Here is a 17,196-nt window from a genome sequence, read left to right as displayed (position 1 = left end):
TGAAGATCCTCTCTCTGTATATCTTCCTTTCAAATTAAAAAAAAAAAAGGGGGGTGGGGTGGGGACCACACGGTGGCCTAGAGACTAAAGTCCCTGCCTTGCACAGACTAGGATCCCATATGGATGCCAGTTCTAATCCTGGCAACCCTGCTTCCCGTCCAGCTCCCTGCTTGTGGCCTGGGAAAGCAGTTGAGGACGGCCCAAAGCTTTGGGACCCTGTGCCCATGTGAGAGATCCAGAGGAGGCCCGGACTCCTAGCTTCGGATTGGCGTAGCACCGGCCATTGTGGTCACTTGGAGAGTGAATCATCGAACAGAGGATCTTTGTCTGTCCCTCCTCCTCTATATATGTCTGACTTTACAATAAATAAATCTTAAAAAAAAAAAAAAGGCAGCTCAATTTAGCTGGGTATTGATAGCTTGAGTCAATTAAAAATGAGGACTTTGTGAAACTACATATATGAATGTTAGTAAAGATTAGACATGTGGCTGATGTTTGATTAATATTAATTTTTCATCCTGCTCTATAAAACTTTATGATGATGATAAACCATATCAGATTTAGCCACTTCCAATAATAAACCAGAAATGCTGTTAACGTATGTCAGGGGTGGAAGGAACCATAAATGCCATAATTAAATATTGCTGCAGCCTTATCAGACTAGGAAGAGTTCTATAATTTTCAAATATTTGAAAATCATATATTAGTCCATTTGGTCCCTTTCACACTAGATCAATGTCATTTTGTAATAAAGATTATCAAAGAAAAACTTTCCAGTCTACTTTCAATTCATTAAGGTCTAAAATAATATTTTCACTGTCAATTTTCAGGTTGCAATAATTGTTTTTAAACATATTTATGTCGCCTTAAACATGATAAAATAAAACTCAAAAATTAAATTACGTTAAATTTAGTTAATATAATCATTCATAATCTCTTTTCCCATATCAAATGCATCGTGAACACTTTCTCAGGTTTTTATTACCTTAATAATTGCCATTTTTTGGGCCCAGTGGAGTGGTCTAGCGGCTAAAGTCCTCACCTTGAACGCACTGGGATACCATGTGGGTGCCGGTTCTAATCCCGGCAGCTCCACTTCCCATCCAGCTCCCTGCCTGTGGCCCGGGAAAGCAGTTGAGGATGGCTCAGGGCTTTGGGACCCTGCACCCGCGTGGGAGACCTGGAAGAGGCGCCCATATGGGATCCCGGACGTGCAAGGCGAGGACCTTAACCACTGCACCATCGCGCCGGGCCCAACCCCTGTCATTTTAATGGCTCAATTTTGATAATTAGTGAACTTCAAGATTTATGTATTTTACTTGAAAGATTTATAGAAAGAGGGGAGAGATAGAGATTGATCTTTCATTTCCTGGTTTATTTCTTAGATGATTGCAATGACTAGAGCTGGACCAGTCCAGAGCTGGGAACCAGAAGCTCCTTTGGGTCTCCCATGAGTGCAGGGGCCCAAACACTTGGGCCATCTGCTGCTGCTTTCCTACTCCATGAATAGGGAGCTGGATTGGAAGTGGAGCAGCTATGACATGGATTAAGCACCCAAGTGTGTTGGTGTTACAGGCAGCAGCTTTATCTGCTATGATACAATGTTGGCCCCATCTTTTAACATTTATTTCTGCGAAAAGTAAAGTGACAGAGATGGAGAGACAGAGGAGAACTTTTATCCACTGGTTTATTTCTCAACTAGCCACACCGACCAGGGCTGAGCAAGAACAAAGTCACGAGCCTGGAACCCCACCCAGATCTCAAACTGGATAGCGGGATCCAAGTATTTAGGGTATCTCCCACTGCTTCCCCAGGTATATCAACCAAGAGATGAATCAGAAGTAGAGTAGCCAGGATTTGATGCCAGCTACAAGTCTCAACTTTAATCTGCTATGCTACAACACCAACTTGTATATTTTCAATTGGAAATCAGATTTACAGAAGGAAAAACAAAGATTTTCCATTTGCTCACTCACTCACTCCCCCACAATGGTCAGAGCTGACACGTCCAAAGTATGAACCAGAAGCCTCTTTTGGGTTTTCGCCGTGGGTAGTTTCCCAAGGCTTTGGACCATCCTCTACTGGCCCCAAGCAGGGAACTGGGGTGGTAAGTACAGCAGCTGGGACATGAACCAGGACTCCAGTTTGAGCAAGTTGAGAGTTTAGCTGTCACGCCAGGCCCTGTTGTACACTTCCAGCTTCCAGCCAAGTGGTTGGGTTCATCACACCCACATGGAAGAAGCGGATACAGAGTTTCCAGGGTCCAGGCTTGGGGCTTACCTTGCCTGGCCCATTGCAGGCATTTGGGTAGGGAACCAGTGGGTAGGGATGGCAGATCTCTCTCCTTCTCTTTCTGCTTGGCCCTTGTGGAGGTTACTTAGGGAGGAATTCAGTACATGGAATCCGCCTGTTTCATTCACTTACTCTTGTACTCCCACCGACTAGTTAACCCCCCAAATGCTCACATGTAGCAGAGGGATCTGGGATTCCATCTGGGTCTCTCACGGGGGGCAGGGATACAACCGCTGGAGCCATCAACACTGCTTCCCAAGGTGTGTGTGGATCAGCAAGAAGCTGACACCAGAGCATGGCCATGATATTTTGATCTGAAATTCAGAGTTAACAGAAAGAAGGAGCGAAGGAACAATAAAGAAATCTTCCATCGGGCCTGGTGTGGCCTCCTGGTGTGGAAGACCTGGAAGGAGCTCCTGGCTCCTGGCTTCAGATTGGTTAAGCTCCTGCCATTGCAGCCACTTAGGGAGTGAATCAGCAGATGTAAGATCTGTTTCTCCTTCTTTTTGTAAATTTCACTTTCCAAGAAAAATAAGTAAATAAATAAATCTTAAGAAATCCTGCATCACTGTTGCACTCCCCAGATGGCTGCAATAGGTTGTGCCAGGCATGGCTGAAGCCCAGAGCGCCATCCATAGCCATCTCCTGGTGCTTTTCCCAGGCCATGAGCAGGGAACTGGATTTAAAGGAGAGCAGCTGAGGTGCCTAGTGTGATAGCTTCGTGGCTAAATCTTCACCTCAATGTGGAACCCATACAGGTGCCGGTTCTAATCCCAGCAGCTCTGTTTCCCATTCAGCTCCCAGCCTGTGGCCTGGGAAGGCAGTGGAGCATGGCCCAGAACCTTGGGACCCTGCACCCACATAGGAGACCCAGAAGAGGCTCCTGGCTTTGGATCTGCTCAGCTCCAGCTGTTGCAGCCCTCTGTTGTGGCCACTTGGGAGGTGAACCAGCAGACAGAAGATATTTCTGCCTCTCCTTCTCTCTGTGGGTCTGTCTTTCCAATAAAAATTAAAATTAAACTAAATCCTTAAAAAGAAAACGTAAAGAAAAAACTGCTGCAATTTGAACCAGTGCCAATGTGGGATGCCAGTGTCCTGGGGGCAACTTAACTCACTACACCACAAAGCTAGTCCACCCTTTTATTCTTTAAGATGTTTAATTGAAAGGTGAAAAGAGAGAAAGCAAGACAGAGTGAGAGGAAGAGAGAATATCTTCCATGATTTGGATCACTTCCCAACCTGCATCAACAGCCAGGAAGGACGGGGCCAGTCCAAAGCCAGGAACCTAGAACTCCATCCTGATCTTCTACGAGGATGGCAGGAACCCAAGTATTTGGCCAGGTAGATCACAGGTGGAGCAGGTAGGACTCAAACCTATACTCCAGTATGGGATGTTGAGACAGGAAGCATGGCTTAACCTGCTGTACTACAATGCTACCACCTGTCTTCCATTCTTTTTTTTTTTTTTTTTAAAGATTTACCTCATTTTTATTGGAAAGGCGGATATACAGAGAGGAGAGACAGAGAGGAAGATCCTCTGCCCGACAACCCACTCCCCAAGTGAGTGCAATGGCCGACGCTATGCCGATTCGAAGCCAGGAGCCTCTTCCGGGTCTCCCAAGTGGGTGCAGGGTCCCAAAGTTTTGGGCTGTCCTCGACTGCTCTCCCAGGCCACAGGCAGGGAGCTGGATGGAAAGTGGAGCTGCCGGGATTAGAACCAGCACCCATATGGGATCCCGGGCATGCAAAGGGAGGACCCTAACCACTGTGCCACTGCGCCGGGCCCCCATTCTTTTTAAAACAATTTTTATGTTATTGAGTTTAATAAATTCCTGTGCTAAAAGTCTGTCGAACTCAATTTCTTCTTACCTTCATTGTATCAACATAAATTACACTCAGTCGTTGGATAAAATTAAGCAGCATCTTCCTCTGGATCAAAGAACTAAAATGACAAGGTAAGGAGAGGCATCACTGTTTGCTTAACAACAACCCCTGGAGTAAATAATGCTGCACCACCAACCCTAGATTAGCCACACTAACAGAGAGGGCAGACTGGAGAGATGGTCAATAATTGAAACCTGCTCCTCCTAGACACTCTGCTGCCGCTGGATCTCACGGAAGGTTCTGCCCGCCAGCCTCTCCCCTCTGTCACCCGCACCTCGGCGTCTCCTGCAGCTTTTCTGACTACTCAGGGCGGGCCTCACAGCTAGGTCCACCAGCATCCTGACAGCCTGGGCTTGGCAGGAGCACCAGCTAAGACTCGGCAGCAATCAAACCGACACAAGGCTGTGAGCCTAATGTACAGCAGTCTTCCAATGTCAGTAATCCCTGCTCACACTGATTCCGAGAAGAAATTTCGTAGGAATTAAACTTGAACAGCTCAAGATCCTGTCCTGCTTCATTTACAGTTGTTACACCTGGCCAAGTGTCAACAAACAGTGAGGAAGAGATAAGTTAGATTTTAGTGATCTACTAGACAATTAGACATGGGAAACAAGTAAAAATTTTGATACAAGTCCTGCAAAGACTAAGGCCAAAGCATCAAATTGAGGACAGGCCTTAGGCAGAGTGATGCAGCCACAGCCTAGGACAGAAACGTTCCATATGGCAGCACGTGCTGTCAGCCCTAGTTACACAGCTTCTGGTCCAGCCTCTAGCTGACACACACCTTAGGAAAATAGCAAATGATGGCTCACATACTCGGGCCCCTGCCATTCATGTGGGAGCCCTGGAGAGATTCCCAGGCTGCTCGCTCTTGCCTGGCCCAGACCTTGCTGTTGCAGTCATTTGAGGAGAGAACCAGTAGATAGAAGATCTTTCTCTTCCTTTCAAACAAAATGGGGAAAAAACAACAAAAACGAAACACCACACCTGGCCTCTAGGACGATGGTCATAAGAAAACATAAAGATGTTTCTCCCTTGCCCTAATTCTTCCACATGAATAAATAAATCTTTAATAATAATAATAATAATAGCAGTGACCAGAGTCAGTGTTTGGTGGCTGGGACACCAGTAAAGGTAGCTCAGGCCTAGAGAGCAGCTTTCTTCTAGCACAACCCTGGAAAATTAGGTTATGTGCAAATCAGGTTAGGCTGCTGCCACCCTGTAGGAAGGCTGGTTTTGGCCCAGTTTCAGCTGTTCTGAGCACTTGGTAGAGCTGTTGCTCTCTGTAAAGTATGGGCCTGGCGCAATAGCCCAGCGGATAAGTCCTCGCCTTGAAAGTGTTGGGATCCCATATGGGCACCCATTCTAGTTCCACTGGCCCCACTTCCCATCCAGCTCCCTGCTTATGGCCTGGGAAAGCAGTCCAGGATGGTCCAAAGCCTTGGGACCCTGCACCCACATGGGAGACCCGGAAGAGGTGCCAGGATTCTGGCTTCAGAACAGCTCAGCTCCAGTGTTGTGGTAGCCTGGGGAGTGAATCAATAGACAAAAGATCTTCCTCTTTGTCCCTCCTCCTCTCTGTATATCTGACTTTCCAATAAAAATAAAATAAATCTTAAAAAAAAAAAGGCACCAAACCCATGTTCCCTCCCCCACCTACTTTTTTTTTTTTTTTTTAAAGATTTATTTTTATTATTTTTTCATTGGAAAGGCGGATATACAGAGAGGAGAGACAGAGAGGAAGATCTTCCGTCCGATGATTCACTCCCCAAGTGAGCGCAACGGGCCGATACTATGCCGATCCGAAGCCAGGAGCCTCTTCCGGGTCTCCCACACGGGTGCAGGTTCCCAAAGCTTTGGGCCGTCCTCGACTGCTTTCCCAGGCCACAAGCAGGGAGCTGGAAGGGAAGCGGGGCTGCCGGGATTAGAACCGGCGCCCATATGGGATCCCGGGGGTGCAAGGCGAGGACCTTTAACCACTTGCGCCACCGCGCCGGGCCCCCCCACCTACTTTTGTTTAGCAAAGGCTAATGACATTAAAGATGAAGTAGTCATTGGCCAATACATGTAGACTAAAATAAAATTTTATGTCTGTATTCTCACATTTTTGAAATCTAACATTTCATTTCCTATTTCCTAGGAAAATCTTTATAAGGCAATAGGTTATACTGAAGAAATACAAAAGTATCTATCGTTGCTTAATTTGTCCTAGAGAGTGAAGACATGTCATGGGGGCTTGTACTGGTCGACAGGAATTGACAGTGAAGCAGTACAAGAGCACACTTACAAGCTGCCTCGAGGGGCCCACTGGGTAGATCCCACTGGCCTCCTAACTCGGCTTACACGGATAGAAACACGGTCCATGCAACTGCAAGTCTCCAGCCCTCTAAGGTCTCAAGTACTAATGTCAGCAGGGCTTTGCATTTTAAGCTTAGGCTAAGTTCAATGAATTTAAGCATGTGGCTAGTCACTGCCATACAGGACAACACAGGTCTAAGAAATACAAAGTGTGTATCTGCGAGGCACAAGGGGGGCGAGAAGTCATGCCATACAATGTCCTCAGGCATTCTGGCAGCTTTGCTTACACATGTCCCAAATTTCTGGAGGAATGGCACACAAGGAACCTTTCACAAGTTCTTATTGAATGAATCAATAGTATTTGGGTCCATCAGGTAGTACTCGGCTCCCTTGAAAAGACTCCATTTAGAATAAATTTCATTTAGTCCAAAAAGCAAGCAATCATGTATAGAGGTCTTTAAAATTGCATGAAAAAAAAATGTGCATAGATTTTAAAATTTTTTCCACATAAAATTCTTTTTTTTTCCTTTTCTTTTGGTTAACTTGAAAGAGAGAGAGAACAAAAAGCAGAGATTATAAAGATCTTCCATTCACATGTCAAAGGCTCACAGCACAGCTGAGCCAGGTATTCTGAGTCACCCCCTGCTCCCTCTTGGGGTGTAGTGGTGGAGCCAGCACTGGGACCTGGGAAGATATGACACAGGACACAGGTGTTCACAGGCTGCTGCTGGATTGCTCCAAATCCCCCCATGCCTTCTCCTTTTTGGATTTGTCTCCACTCCCTGTTTCAAAGCACTCCCACCCACAAACAAGAGGCAGTAAAAGGGACTTTGAGAGGACTGAGGGGCTGGAATGTGGCTGTGAAAGAGCCAGGATAAGGTTGCTGAAGCTCACTGAAAGGTCATCTTTCTTCATAGTCCCCCTCTGTTATCAATTACCAAGCAGCAAAACAGGAGCTAATTCAGTGTAATCCCTTGTTGCAATTCTTTGGTTACTGTTACCACAAACAACACTTAACTAAATGAATTCCAAAAGGAGAACATATTTCACCACTAACTCCCTAACAGAAGCCAAATCTCCACTGGAAGGAATACTAACACCAAATTCTCAGTTGGGATTTTTAAAGTGACTGCACTCTAACCTAGACCCTAGAACCTCCAAGTACACAGAATTCTCTACATGACGCTGTGTGTGCACTTGCAATTTATTGAGGGCTAAGCAACACTTCACACTTACTGTCTCATTATCATCCTTCCACAGATGAAAAAACTAAAGGATTAAGCAATTTGTCTAAATCATACAACTAAAACATTCCAAATAATTTTGCCCTTCTATCTTTGAATCAAATACCAACAATACATTCCCATCTTAAAACAGCTTTAGAAAGATTTAGAAATATGCTCAAGCTAGAGCTGGAGCCTCTGATTTCTTGCCAACATTTTTTGCCCTATGATGATTCTGATAATATTTTCTGGTGTGTCTCATTCAACTGTTCTGAGCTTGAGACTTCAAAGTTGGTCTCTTTAAATGTTGCGAAGGCTTGTCAGCATAATTATACAATATAATAGCAAACATAGGATTTGCATAGCAGGAAACAGCAAGCTGGGGATTATTTTCAAACACTTCACAGATTTAAAGCAAGGACAGTTAATGCTAGATCTTGGTCTCTGTCCCTCAAAAGTAAAGAAAGAGGGATTTGTAAAGCCAATAGCCATTCTTACCTTACTCCAAGATTTTCAAGCAGAGTTTCATCAAGAAAATGCAGTAATGAACCTGTGATATTATTGTCTGAGGAAGAAAGGGGAGGGGAAGAAAAACAAATTTAATCTTTACAACATAGGTTTTATGTCTTCCAATTTAGATCTACCAGAATTACTCCTCAGATCAACATTATAAAGGACTCAAATCCCCAGGCAATGGACCAGGGCAAGCACAGACTGCTCTTCATAACCCTGGCTTCCAAGTCTATGGTTTGACATCTGTGGATTCAGCCAAATGTGAATGGAGGACATCCTTAGGGGAGAGACCTGCTTCTGTACTGAACCAGCACAGGCTTCACCCGGTCAGTACGCCCAGTGCGGGATAACAGATCCTCACACGGCAGTCACACTGCAGTCGAGGCATGCTTGAACACATGCGGCAGGTTATGCTCTGTTTCTTGCAAATTCTACACCATTTCACTAAAAGGGACTTCTACTCAGATTTTGTGACAGCCCTTGGAACCAATGCTCAGGGATACTGAGAGAAATGCCGGCCATTGTTTGATTTGCTACTTGCAAAGTCTTAATGCTAAAGATGTCACTAAGCCCAGGCAAGCCTGTTGCGACAAACTAGGTGAAACTATTTTAAATTATCTGTGTAAAATTTCTTGCAAGAAAAGCCAGCAGAAAAAGTGAAGTGAAACAAGTATGTGCAGAGTTTCACCGGGGCAGTGGCTTCCTGCTCATTTAGAAAGGCTGAGTTTGGAATGGGGGTAGGGAAGGAACTTAAGTCTATTTTTTTTTTTAGCATTACCAACTATGTTTATTTCTAAAATCTCCTTAACAGAGCACACAATACTGCTTCAAAAACGTTTTATGCATTTGGGGGCCCAGCGTGGTGGCCTGGCGGCTAAAGCTCTCCCCGTGCATGCACTGGGATCCCTTATGGGCGCCAGTTCTAATCCCGGCTGCTTCACTTCTCATCCAGCTCCCTGCTTGTGGCCTGGGAAAGTGCCCACATGGTAGACCCAGAAGAAGTTCCTGACTCCTGGCTTCAGATCAGCAAAACTCCACTCATTGCGGCCACTTGGGGAGTGAATCATGGGACACAAGATCTTCCTCTCTGTCTCTCCTCCTCTCTGTATATCTGACATTCCAATAAAAATTTAAAAAAACTTAAAAAATCAAAACTCCAAAGTGAAAAATACCAACTTACATGCATTCTCCCATCAGAAACACCACTAACATGTGGATAACACCTTAATCTGTATATTTACATAATTTCACACAAATGAGAATATGTTGGTTTATAATCTATTTTTTTCCATCCATTGTCAGAAACAATTATGTTGACAATATTTAAACTGCATTTTGGGGCTAATGTTGTAGTGCAACCTGTTTACCCGCCAACATGTTTAGATGCCACTGGCATCATAATGGTCTTCCCTACTTCCGTTCCAGTCCAGCTTCCTGCTAGCGTACTGGGGAGGGCAGCAGAGGATGGCCTAAGTACCTTGGCCCCTGCCACTCAAGTGGGAGACCAGAATAAAAGTGCTGGTGTTAGCCTGGTCCAAATCTGGCTGCCGAGGCCATTTTGGGAATAAATCAGCAGATGGATGCTGCTCTCTTGTGGCCTCTCCCTCTCTCTCTGGTGCTCTGCCTTTCAAATAAACAAGTAAATATTGATCAACAGAAAAAAAACTATTTTTTTAAAGCTTTATTTTATTTTTATTGGAAAGTCAGATATACAGAGAGAGAGACAGAGAGGAAGATCTTGTGTCCATTGACTCACTGCCCAAGTGGCTGCAGCAGCTGGAGCTGTGCCAATCCAAAGTCAGGAGCCCAGAGCCTCCCCTATGTCTCCCACGTGGGTGCAGGTCCCAAGGCTTTGGGCCATCCTCGACTGCTTTTCCAGGCCACAAGCAAGAAGGTGAATGGGAAGCAGGGCTGCTGAGATGAGAACTGGGATCCCGGTGATCGCAAGGTGAGGACTTTATGCGCTAGGGCCAACTTTTTTTGTTGTTGTTTTTAAAGCTTATTTTTTATTTACAGGATAGTTGCACAATATTTTTCAATACTTTTTCATAGTCATATTCTTTTTACCTTTAAAATACATATGTAATTGAACCTATGTCACAGTTGGACATTTAGGTCAGGTCATTTCTACTCCCTCTGAGGGCCCGGCGTGGTGGCGCAAGTGGTTAAGGTCCTCGCCTTGCACGCCCGGGATCCCATATGGGCGCCGGTTCTAATCCCGGCAGCCCCGCTTCCCTTCCAACTCCCTGCCTGTGGCCTGGGAAAGCAGTCGAGGACGGCCCAAAACTTTGGGACCCTGCACCCGCGTGGGAGACCCGGAAGAGGCTCCTGGCTTTGGACCAGCATAGCATCAGCCGTTGCGCTCACTTGGGGAGTGAATCATTGGATGGAAGATCTTCCTCTCTGTCTCTCCTCTCTGTATATCTGACATTCCAATAAAAATAAATCTTAAAAAAAAAGAGTCATCTGAAAACTGTTTAGATAGTGATCCACTTGTATCTGTACAATTCTGTTAGTCAAAAAAGTTTTTGCCAAAGTTCTACCTTTGAGCTGACATTTCATTCGATTACCCATTTCACTTATTTCTTAAAATATTTTCCAATCTAAATTTAAAAAATGGTGGTTTTAAAATTATTGTTGAAATTGAGTATCTCTTTTTGCCAGGGGAAGATTAGCCAATTGAACCATTGCATTTGACCGCAATTGATTATCTTTTGATAAGTTTATTTGCTGGTTGATTATTGAAAGTCTGTACTTAAATATAGATAAGTACCATACATACTTACGTATATGTATGTTATGTATAAAGATTTGTTCATTTATTTTGAAAATCAGAGTTCCAGAGAGGGAGAATCTTCCACCTGCTGCTTCACTCCCCATCACAATGCCAGGGCTGGGCCAGGCTGAAGCCAGGAGGCAGAAGCTTCATCCAGGTCCCTGACTCTTGGTTCACGTTCTGCCGCTTCTCCCAGTGTCCCAGGCTTAACTCACTATGCCAGACCCCTATGCTTGGATTTTGCTCAGTTTTCTATTATGTTAGCTTTTTCTCTTGGTTTCGGTTGTTTTTCTAGCTTTATGTTACCTAATGGTTCCTGATGAGAACACTTGTGAAGAAATTATCTGACATGAGTTCTGAAACCCAAATACCTAACCACTAAAAAAAAAAAAAAAACCCTTCTCCAGGGCCCAGTGCAGTAGCCTAGAAGCTAGAGTCCTCATTTTGCATGTGCTAGGATCCCATGTGGGCATTGGTTCTAGTCCCAACTGTCCCACTTCCCATCCAGCTCCCTTCTTGTGACCTGGGAGGGCAGTAGAGGATGGCCCAAAGTCTTGGGACCCTATACCCATGTGGGAGACCTGGGAGAGAATCCTGACTCCTGGCTTCAGATCAGCTCAGCTCTGGCTGTTGCGGCCACTTGGGGAACCAAGGGATTAAGGATCTTCCTCTCCGTTTCTCCTCTCTGTATATCTGACTTTCTAATAAAAATAAAATAAATCTTTAAAAAAAAAAAAAGATCCTTGGGGCCCGGCAGCGTGGCCTAGCGGCTAAAGTCCTCTCCTTGAACCTGACGGGATCCCATATGGGCGCCGGTTCTAACCCCGCCAGTTCCACTTCCCATCCAGCTCCCTGCTTGTGGCCTGGGAAAGCAGTCGGAGGATGGCCCAAAGCCTTGGGATCCTGCACCTGTGTGGGAGACCCGGAAGAAGTTCCTGGATCCTGGCTTCAGATTGGCTTAGCTCCAGCCATTGTGGGCCAACTTGATTAGTGAATCATCGGACGGAAGATCTTCCTCTCTGTCTCTCCTCCTCTCTGTATATCTGACTTTCCAATAAATAAATAAATCTTTAAAAAAAAAAAAAAGATCCTTGTGGTGTGGCATGACCCGTGGGCGTTACATACTTCTTGTGCACAAAGTGTGGATTCTACACCCTATTTCTGTGTTCCTGCGAGACTGCACTCCTTAGGGAAGAAAGCAACCAAGGACCCTGTGGCTGCTTTTGTCAAAACAAAATGTCTGACCCAGAGACTTTCATTAGAAAGCAGCAACCTCAGAAATCACTCAGATTTTTTTTTTCTTTTGCAGGGTAAAGGTCAGCAGAGATAAGCTGACTTTCTGGAGAGGAAGATGGAAGCCAACAGTGAAGTCTAAGAGCTGTGGTCAACTGGCTGCAGGAGAAGCTGGCCAAGGCATGTTCTACTCTGCCAGTGCTCGCAGATTCAAGAGTAAGCTAGATCTAGTTCAAGGGCTAGTAAGAAAACAACCAAGCCCGACCTAAGTTTGGTCCAGACAAAGCAAATGAAACATACAGTTTTCACTCAATGAAGGCAGGCAGTGTCTTCTGATGGCACTAAACTATGGGTTCAAGAGAGCACAGATCATTCTGGAAAGTGATGAAGCCAGCCCTACAGAGTGTCACGAAGAGAGGGCCTACAATGTAGCCGATCCCATGCTGGAAACTGAAAACAGAAAAGATGAAATCAGTGCATCCCACCTGCCGCTGGTGAAAGGAAGAAAAAAATCCATCCTTGGAGAGGATGGATGTAACAGGGCAAAGGAGCAAGAGAAGTGCAATTTCCCACACTTGGTCCAGAGTCACCCAAGTTCCTCCTACCCTAGTTTCCAGACTCCGCTCACAAGGGCAAAATTTTACTAAATTCGCAAATCACAAACTCCCCCAGCAGCAGCTCACAGGAGATTTCAGGTGGACACACTTGAACATACACCAAGAAAATTGCCTGCGACCCTCTGCTGCAGTATTTCCCAGTGGCAGGTGGCCCATAGAGGACACAGTGGTTCTTTTGTGACCAGGTCCCATCCCCTGTAGCCTTTTTATAAGTCCCAACAGCATCTCCTTAGCTTGCAATGCCTCTGAAAGCTCAACTCTGCAAGCCAAGGGAGTAACCCCAGGTTCCTGCTTGAACATGGTTTAACTACATCTCAACACTGACCTCCCCATTCTGAGAGCTTTGGCAAGGACTCACAAAGGCAGCACCTGGCAGCCCTGGAAATCCAGTCACTGCATTGAGCTTCCAGCCTCAAAGAGAAACAGCCCATCCCATCTCCCCGGGTCTGACAGCTCCGAACCTTTCTTTTAAACACGTAGGGGCCCTATCATCAACCAATCAAAGGCCGACACATGCTGGGGGTCAACCAGAGATCCACACACCAGCTGACAACCTGCTGCTCATGGCCAACTTTGGACTGTAGGACTTGGACTGCCTTGGTAATCCAGGAATTGAGCAATCGCTGTCCAGAGCCCTGCTCCCTGCATGGCAATAAATAGCTACTTTTTTCACCCCTATCAATGCTGGACTTACTTTGTGCCAGGTGGGAGGACTCAGTTCTGGGGTTCCATTGTAACTGCTACTACCAGTTTTGGGGTTATCACAACAGCACTTTGTCCCCAAGCTTGATAAACACAGTCAACAAACACTTAAGCTCCACTAAGACACCGTGGTGGGCTGTAGGAATTCAGAGATGAACAAATCCCCTCCTCGTTAAGGAAAACCCCAATTTCCTGAGGGCGGGGCAGGAGGTTGGGAAGCCCAAAACTTTACTTTCATGTGGCAAGAGTTCAAGATCTGCGGTTACACACAGGGGTCCCCAGAGCCTGGGGAGCCTGAATGACAGCAGGTTTCCGACCAAGATCTGGAATAAACAAAGCATTCTTCTCAGTTACAAAGGTGGGGTCTCAAGTCCACCCCAGCACCATCACCCAGATCCGGTCCGGGCTGGCCAGGTACCTGATTAAGTCACCAGGTTAAGACCTCAATCTACACCCTCGGCCCTCGCAGAGCCTGCACATCGCCAATCCCAGATTCCCCCATTTCTTCTACCTCAGCCTCGGGAACCCCTGGCTGAAGTCTCCCGTGCCTGGTGCTTGCCCTGCCGGGTGGCCCCGCATCAGCCCTGGCGCTTCGGTGTCAGGTTCTCCTGGGAGCTCCCCGCCGCAGGGCGCTTCTCCTCAGACCCCACGACCCCCGCCTCGAGCCCCCGTCCTCCCCCACTGTGCCGCTCTGGCCCGGTACCTCGGAAGTTTTTCAGCAGTGAGGGCTGGTTGAAGCCATTCTGCTCTAAGAAGCAGCACACCTGCTCCGCGTTCCACGTCTGGTGGTCCGCGTGCAATTCTGGGCCCACGGTCCAGTGTGCCCTTGAGGGAGAGTTCGGTGGGGTTCTTGGGCTTCCATCGCTTCGGGGTCGCTTAGAGCGCTGCTCACACTCGGCTGTCTGCATGGCTACACCCGGAGCCCGCCTCAGCACAGTCAAGAACCGCGGCACGCGAAGCACACGCAGGCGCACTGACGGAACAAGTCGGCGGCCAGATCTCGCAGCATGCCCTTTTATTGGCCCCCGCGCAGGCGCACTGACAGCTCAGTCCTGGGGGCCGGACGGGCCCGGGGCCTAGCCCCCAGCTTCTGCGCAGGCGCAAGGACAACTCTGGCATTCTCTACCTGGTCCCGGAGTTTACGCCAAAGGGAGGACTGGAGCCCAGCTTAAGTGAAGTTGGCTGGCGGGGGCGTGAAGGAGAGGCCTGCCGGGAAAAACCCACACTGACAGGAACACGGAAGATTGTCGGGCTGCCAGCACCTTGCAGTACAGTGAAAACATGGAAGAGACACAGAGCCGGAAGCTCCTGATGTACGCTCTCCTTTCACCCGTCTTTCTGGTCTTGCTGGGTGGGCACCGGGTCCCTGGGGGCGCCCAACTCCAGGATCCTACACCATAAAGGACTGCATAACTCTCAAACGGATGCAAGTCTCTGGAAAGAAGAAATTCTCAACCCTTCTCTCCGTCCCAGCTTCCTTTCCAGACGGAGGGAAGTGGCCAATTTGACCACTTCAAATTTTACCTGTAGGAAAGCAGTTTATCATCGTATTTTATAAAGAATTGGCAGCATGGGGACTAGAAACTCCATCACCACTGATGTTTAAGGAGCAATAAATGCTAATTATTCTGCTTTGATCATTATCTGTTATCTAAGCATCAAATTATACTGCAAGTTGTAAATATCTGCAATTAGTGTGCCCCTTTTAAAAAAGCAATTGAGGGGGGCCTGTTGTGATACAACTAGTTAAACTGCCACTTCAACACTGTCATCGGCATCAACGTGCCAGTTTGAGTCCCTTACTCTTTTTTTCTTTTTTCTTACAGATTTAAAACTTTTTTTATTTGAGGGCACAGCATGGTGGCCTAGTGGCGAAAGTCCTTGCCTGTAGGAGGACTTGTGATCCCGGAACGTCAGCTAGCATAGGATTATAGTTGATTGGACAATATCTGTATAATAACAACCGAATGGATACCTTTTGTATAACTGATTGGATATCATTTATATGAGAACAGTTGAGTGGACTGTATGTGAATGAGAACACTTTTAGAGTATACAAAACAAAAGGAGATCCAAACAAAAGTATAGAAACAATTGATGGGTTTTGTTGATAAGCTCAATACTTCCTCCCTTATCCCATATGACCCTCAGTGCATAGTCTGATGCCATCAGTCAGGGTCCATGCGTGTTATTATTGGCTCACTGTGCACAAAGTCCATCGCTGCAGGACAGCGACACTTGCCTTGCATGCACCAAGAGGCACCAGGATACCATATGGAATCCACTTCCCATCCAGCTCCCTGCTTGTGGCCTGGGAAAGCAGTTGAGGATGGCACAAGAACTTGAGACCCTGTACCCACATGGGAGACCCAGAGGAAGCTCTTGGCTCCTGGCTTCAGATCAGGTCACCTCTGGCCATTGTGGCTACTTAGGGAGTGAACCAGCAGATGGAAGATCTTTCTGTCTCTCCTCTCTGTAAATCTGATGTTCCAATAAAAATAAGTAAATCTTAATTTTTTTTTTTTTACTTGAAAGGCCAAATTAGGCAGATCAATCTTCTGATTACTTCCCAACTGGCCATAATGCCTTGGGTGTTACCAGGCTGAAGCCAGGAGCTCACCTGAGTCCCCCACATGGGTGGCATGGCTCATGTATTGGGGGCCACTTTCCATTGCTTTCCTTGGCACATTAGCATACAGATAGGTCAGAAGTGGAACAGCCAGACTGGTGCCCATAATAGGTTGTCAACACTGCACTGTGCCACAATACCAGCTGCTGCTACTCCCCTTTAAGCCAGCTGTCTACTAATGTCCCTGAGAAAGCAGTGGAGGACAGCCAAAGTGCCTGGGCTCCTGCCACCCCGATAAAACAAAGATGAAGTTTTAGGCTCCTGGCTTCTTCTCCTGGCCCAGCCCTGTTGTGGCCATCTGGGGAATGAATTGATGAAGAGATCTCTGTCTCTCTCTGCCTTTTGAATAAGTAAGTCCCCAGGAAAAAAATTATTTTATTTTGAAAACTTCTAATAGCTGGTATTAAAAGCCTGCAAAGGGCAGGTGTACCCTTTACTTTCGGCACTCAGGAGCTGGTCCCACATTTGTCTGTCAATCCTGGTGCCTACCACTCACCAACAACCTGTCTGCTTCCACGGTGAAACCAGTCCCCTTCCCCAGCAAGCAAGTCTCACATCCCTGTTGGATCCATGGAGGCCTAAAAGCTCAGCATTACGCAGTACAGAGTAACAGTCCAAGGCTAAGTGGCACATCCTTGCAGTCCTATCGGTGCCAGGGACTGTTCTTATAGACTTTTAATTATACATTTAATTATAGCAATTACCGTAGGGTGTAGAAAACTGGGGAACATACAGAAAAGGAGGTAATTGGCCCCAGCCCCCCACAGCTAGGAAGTGAGGAAAAATGTTTCAGGCCCAGGGAAGGTGGTCTAGTTCCAGAATTCATGTTTTCAATGGTTTTGCCAACTTTTGTTTATCAATGAGGTTTTGTTGTTATTGTTGCTTTAAATGATGTAAACCTAAAATTGTTAAAATTTGTGTTCTTCCTTTTGGAAGGCAAAGATGCAGGATCAAAGAGACAGAGAACTTCCACCTACTGCCTCATTCTCCTAACAGCCTGCAACTGCCAGGACTGAGCCAGGCCAAAGC

General features: G+C 46.4%; 1 protein-coding gene across 2 annotated transcripts in view; it reads right to left on the bottom strand.

Annotated features, from left to right (window-relative positions):
- SAMHD1 (SAM and HD domain containing deoxynucleoside triphosphate triphosphohydrolase 1) overlaps positions 1–14,533 on the bottom strand; it is a 33,303-nt gene extending 18,770 nt beyond the window's left edge. Inside the window, exons 1-3 of one of the 2 annotated variants that reach the window (XM_040981506.1) lie at positions 14,242–14,533; positions 8,196–8,262; positions 4,162–4,234 (exon numbers count right to left, since the gene is read on the bottom strand). In XM_040981506.1, the coding sequence (XP_040837440.1) occupies positions 4,162–4,234; positions 8,196–8,262; positions 14,242–14,446 (345 nt within the window). In that variant the 5' untranslated portion in view covers positions 14,447–14,533. The remainder of the gene's footprint in view (positions 1–4,161; positions 4,235–8,195; positions 8,263–14,241) is intronic. The other variant, XM_040981505.1, reaches the window with a different exon arrangement.
- Positions 14,534–17,196: the final 2,663 nt, after the last annotated feature.

The sequence above is a fragment of the Ochotona curzoniae genome, unplaced genomic scaffold, assembly GCF_017591425.1.
Source record: "Ochotona curzoniae isolate NIBS_2020 unplaced genomic scaffold, NIBS_Ocur_1.0 contig_3520, whole genome shotgun sequence".
Classification (NCBI taxonomy): domain Eukaryota; kingdom Metazoa; phylum Chordata; class Mammalia; order Lagomorpha; family Ochotonidae; genus Ochotona; species Ochotona curzoniae.
This window is presented reverse-complemented; position numbering and strand designations above follow the sequence as displayed.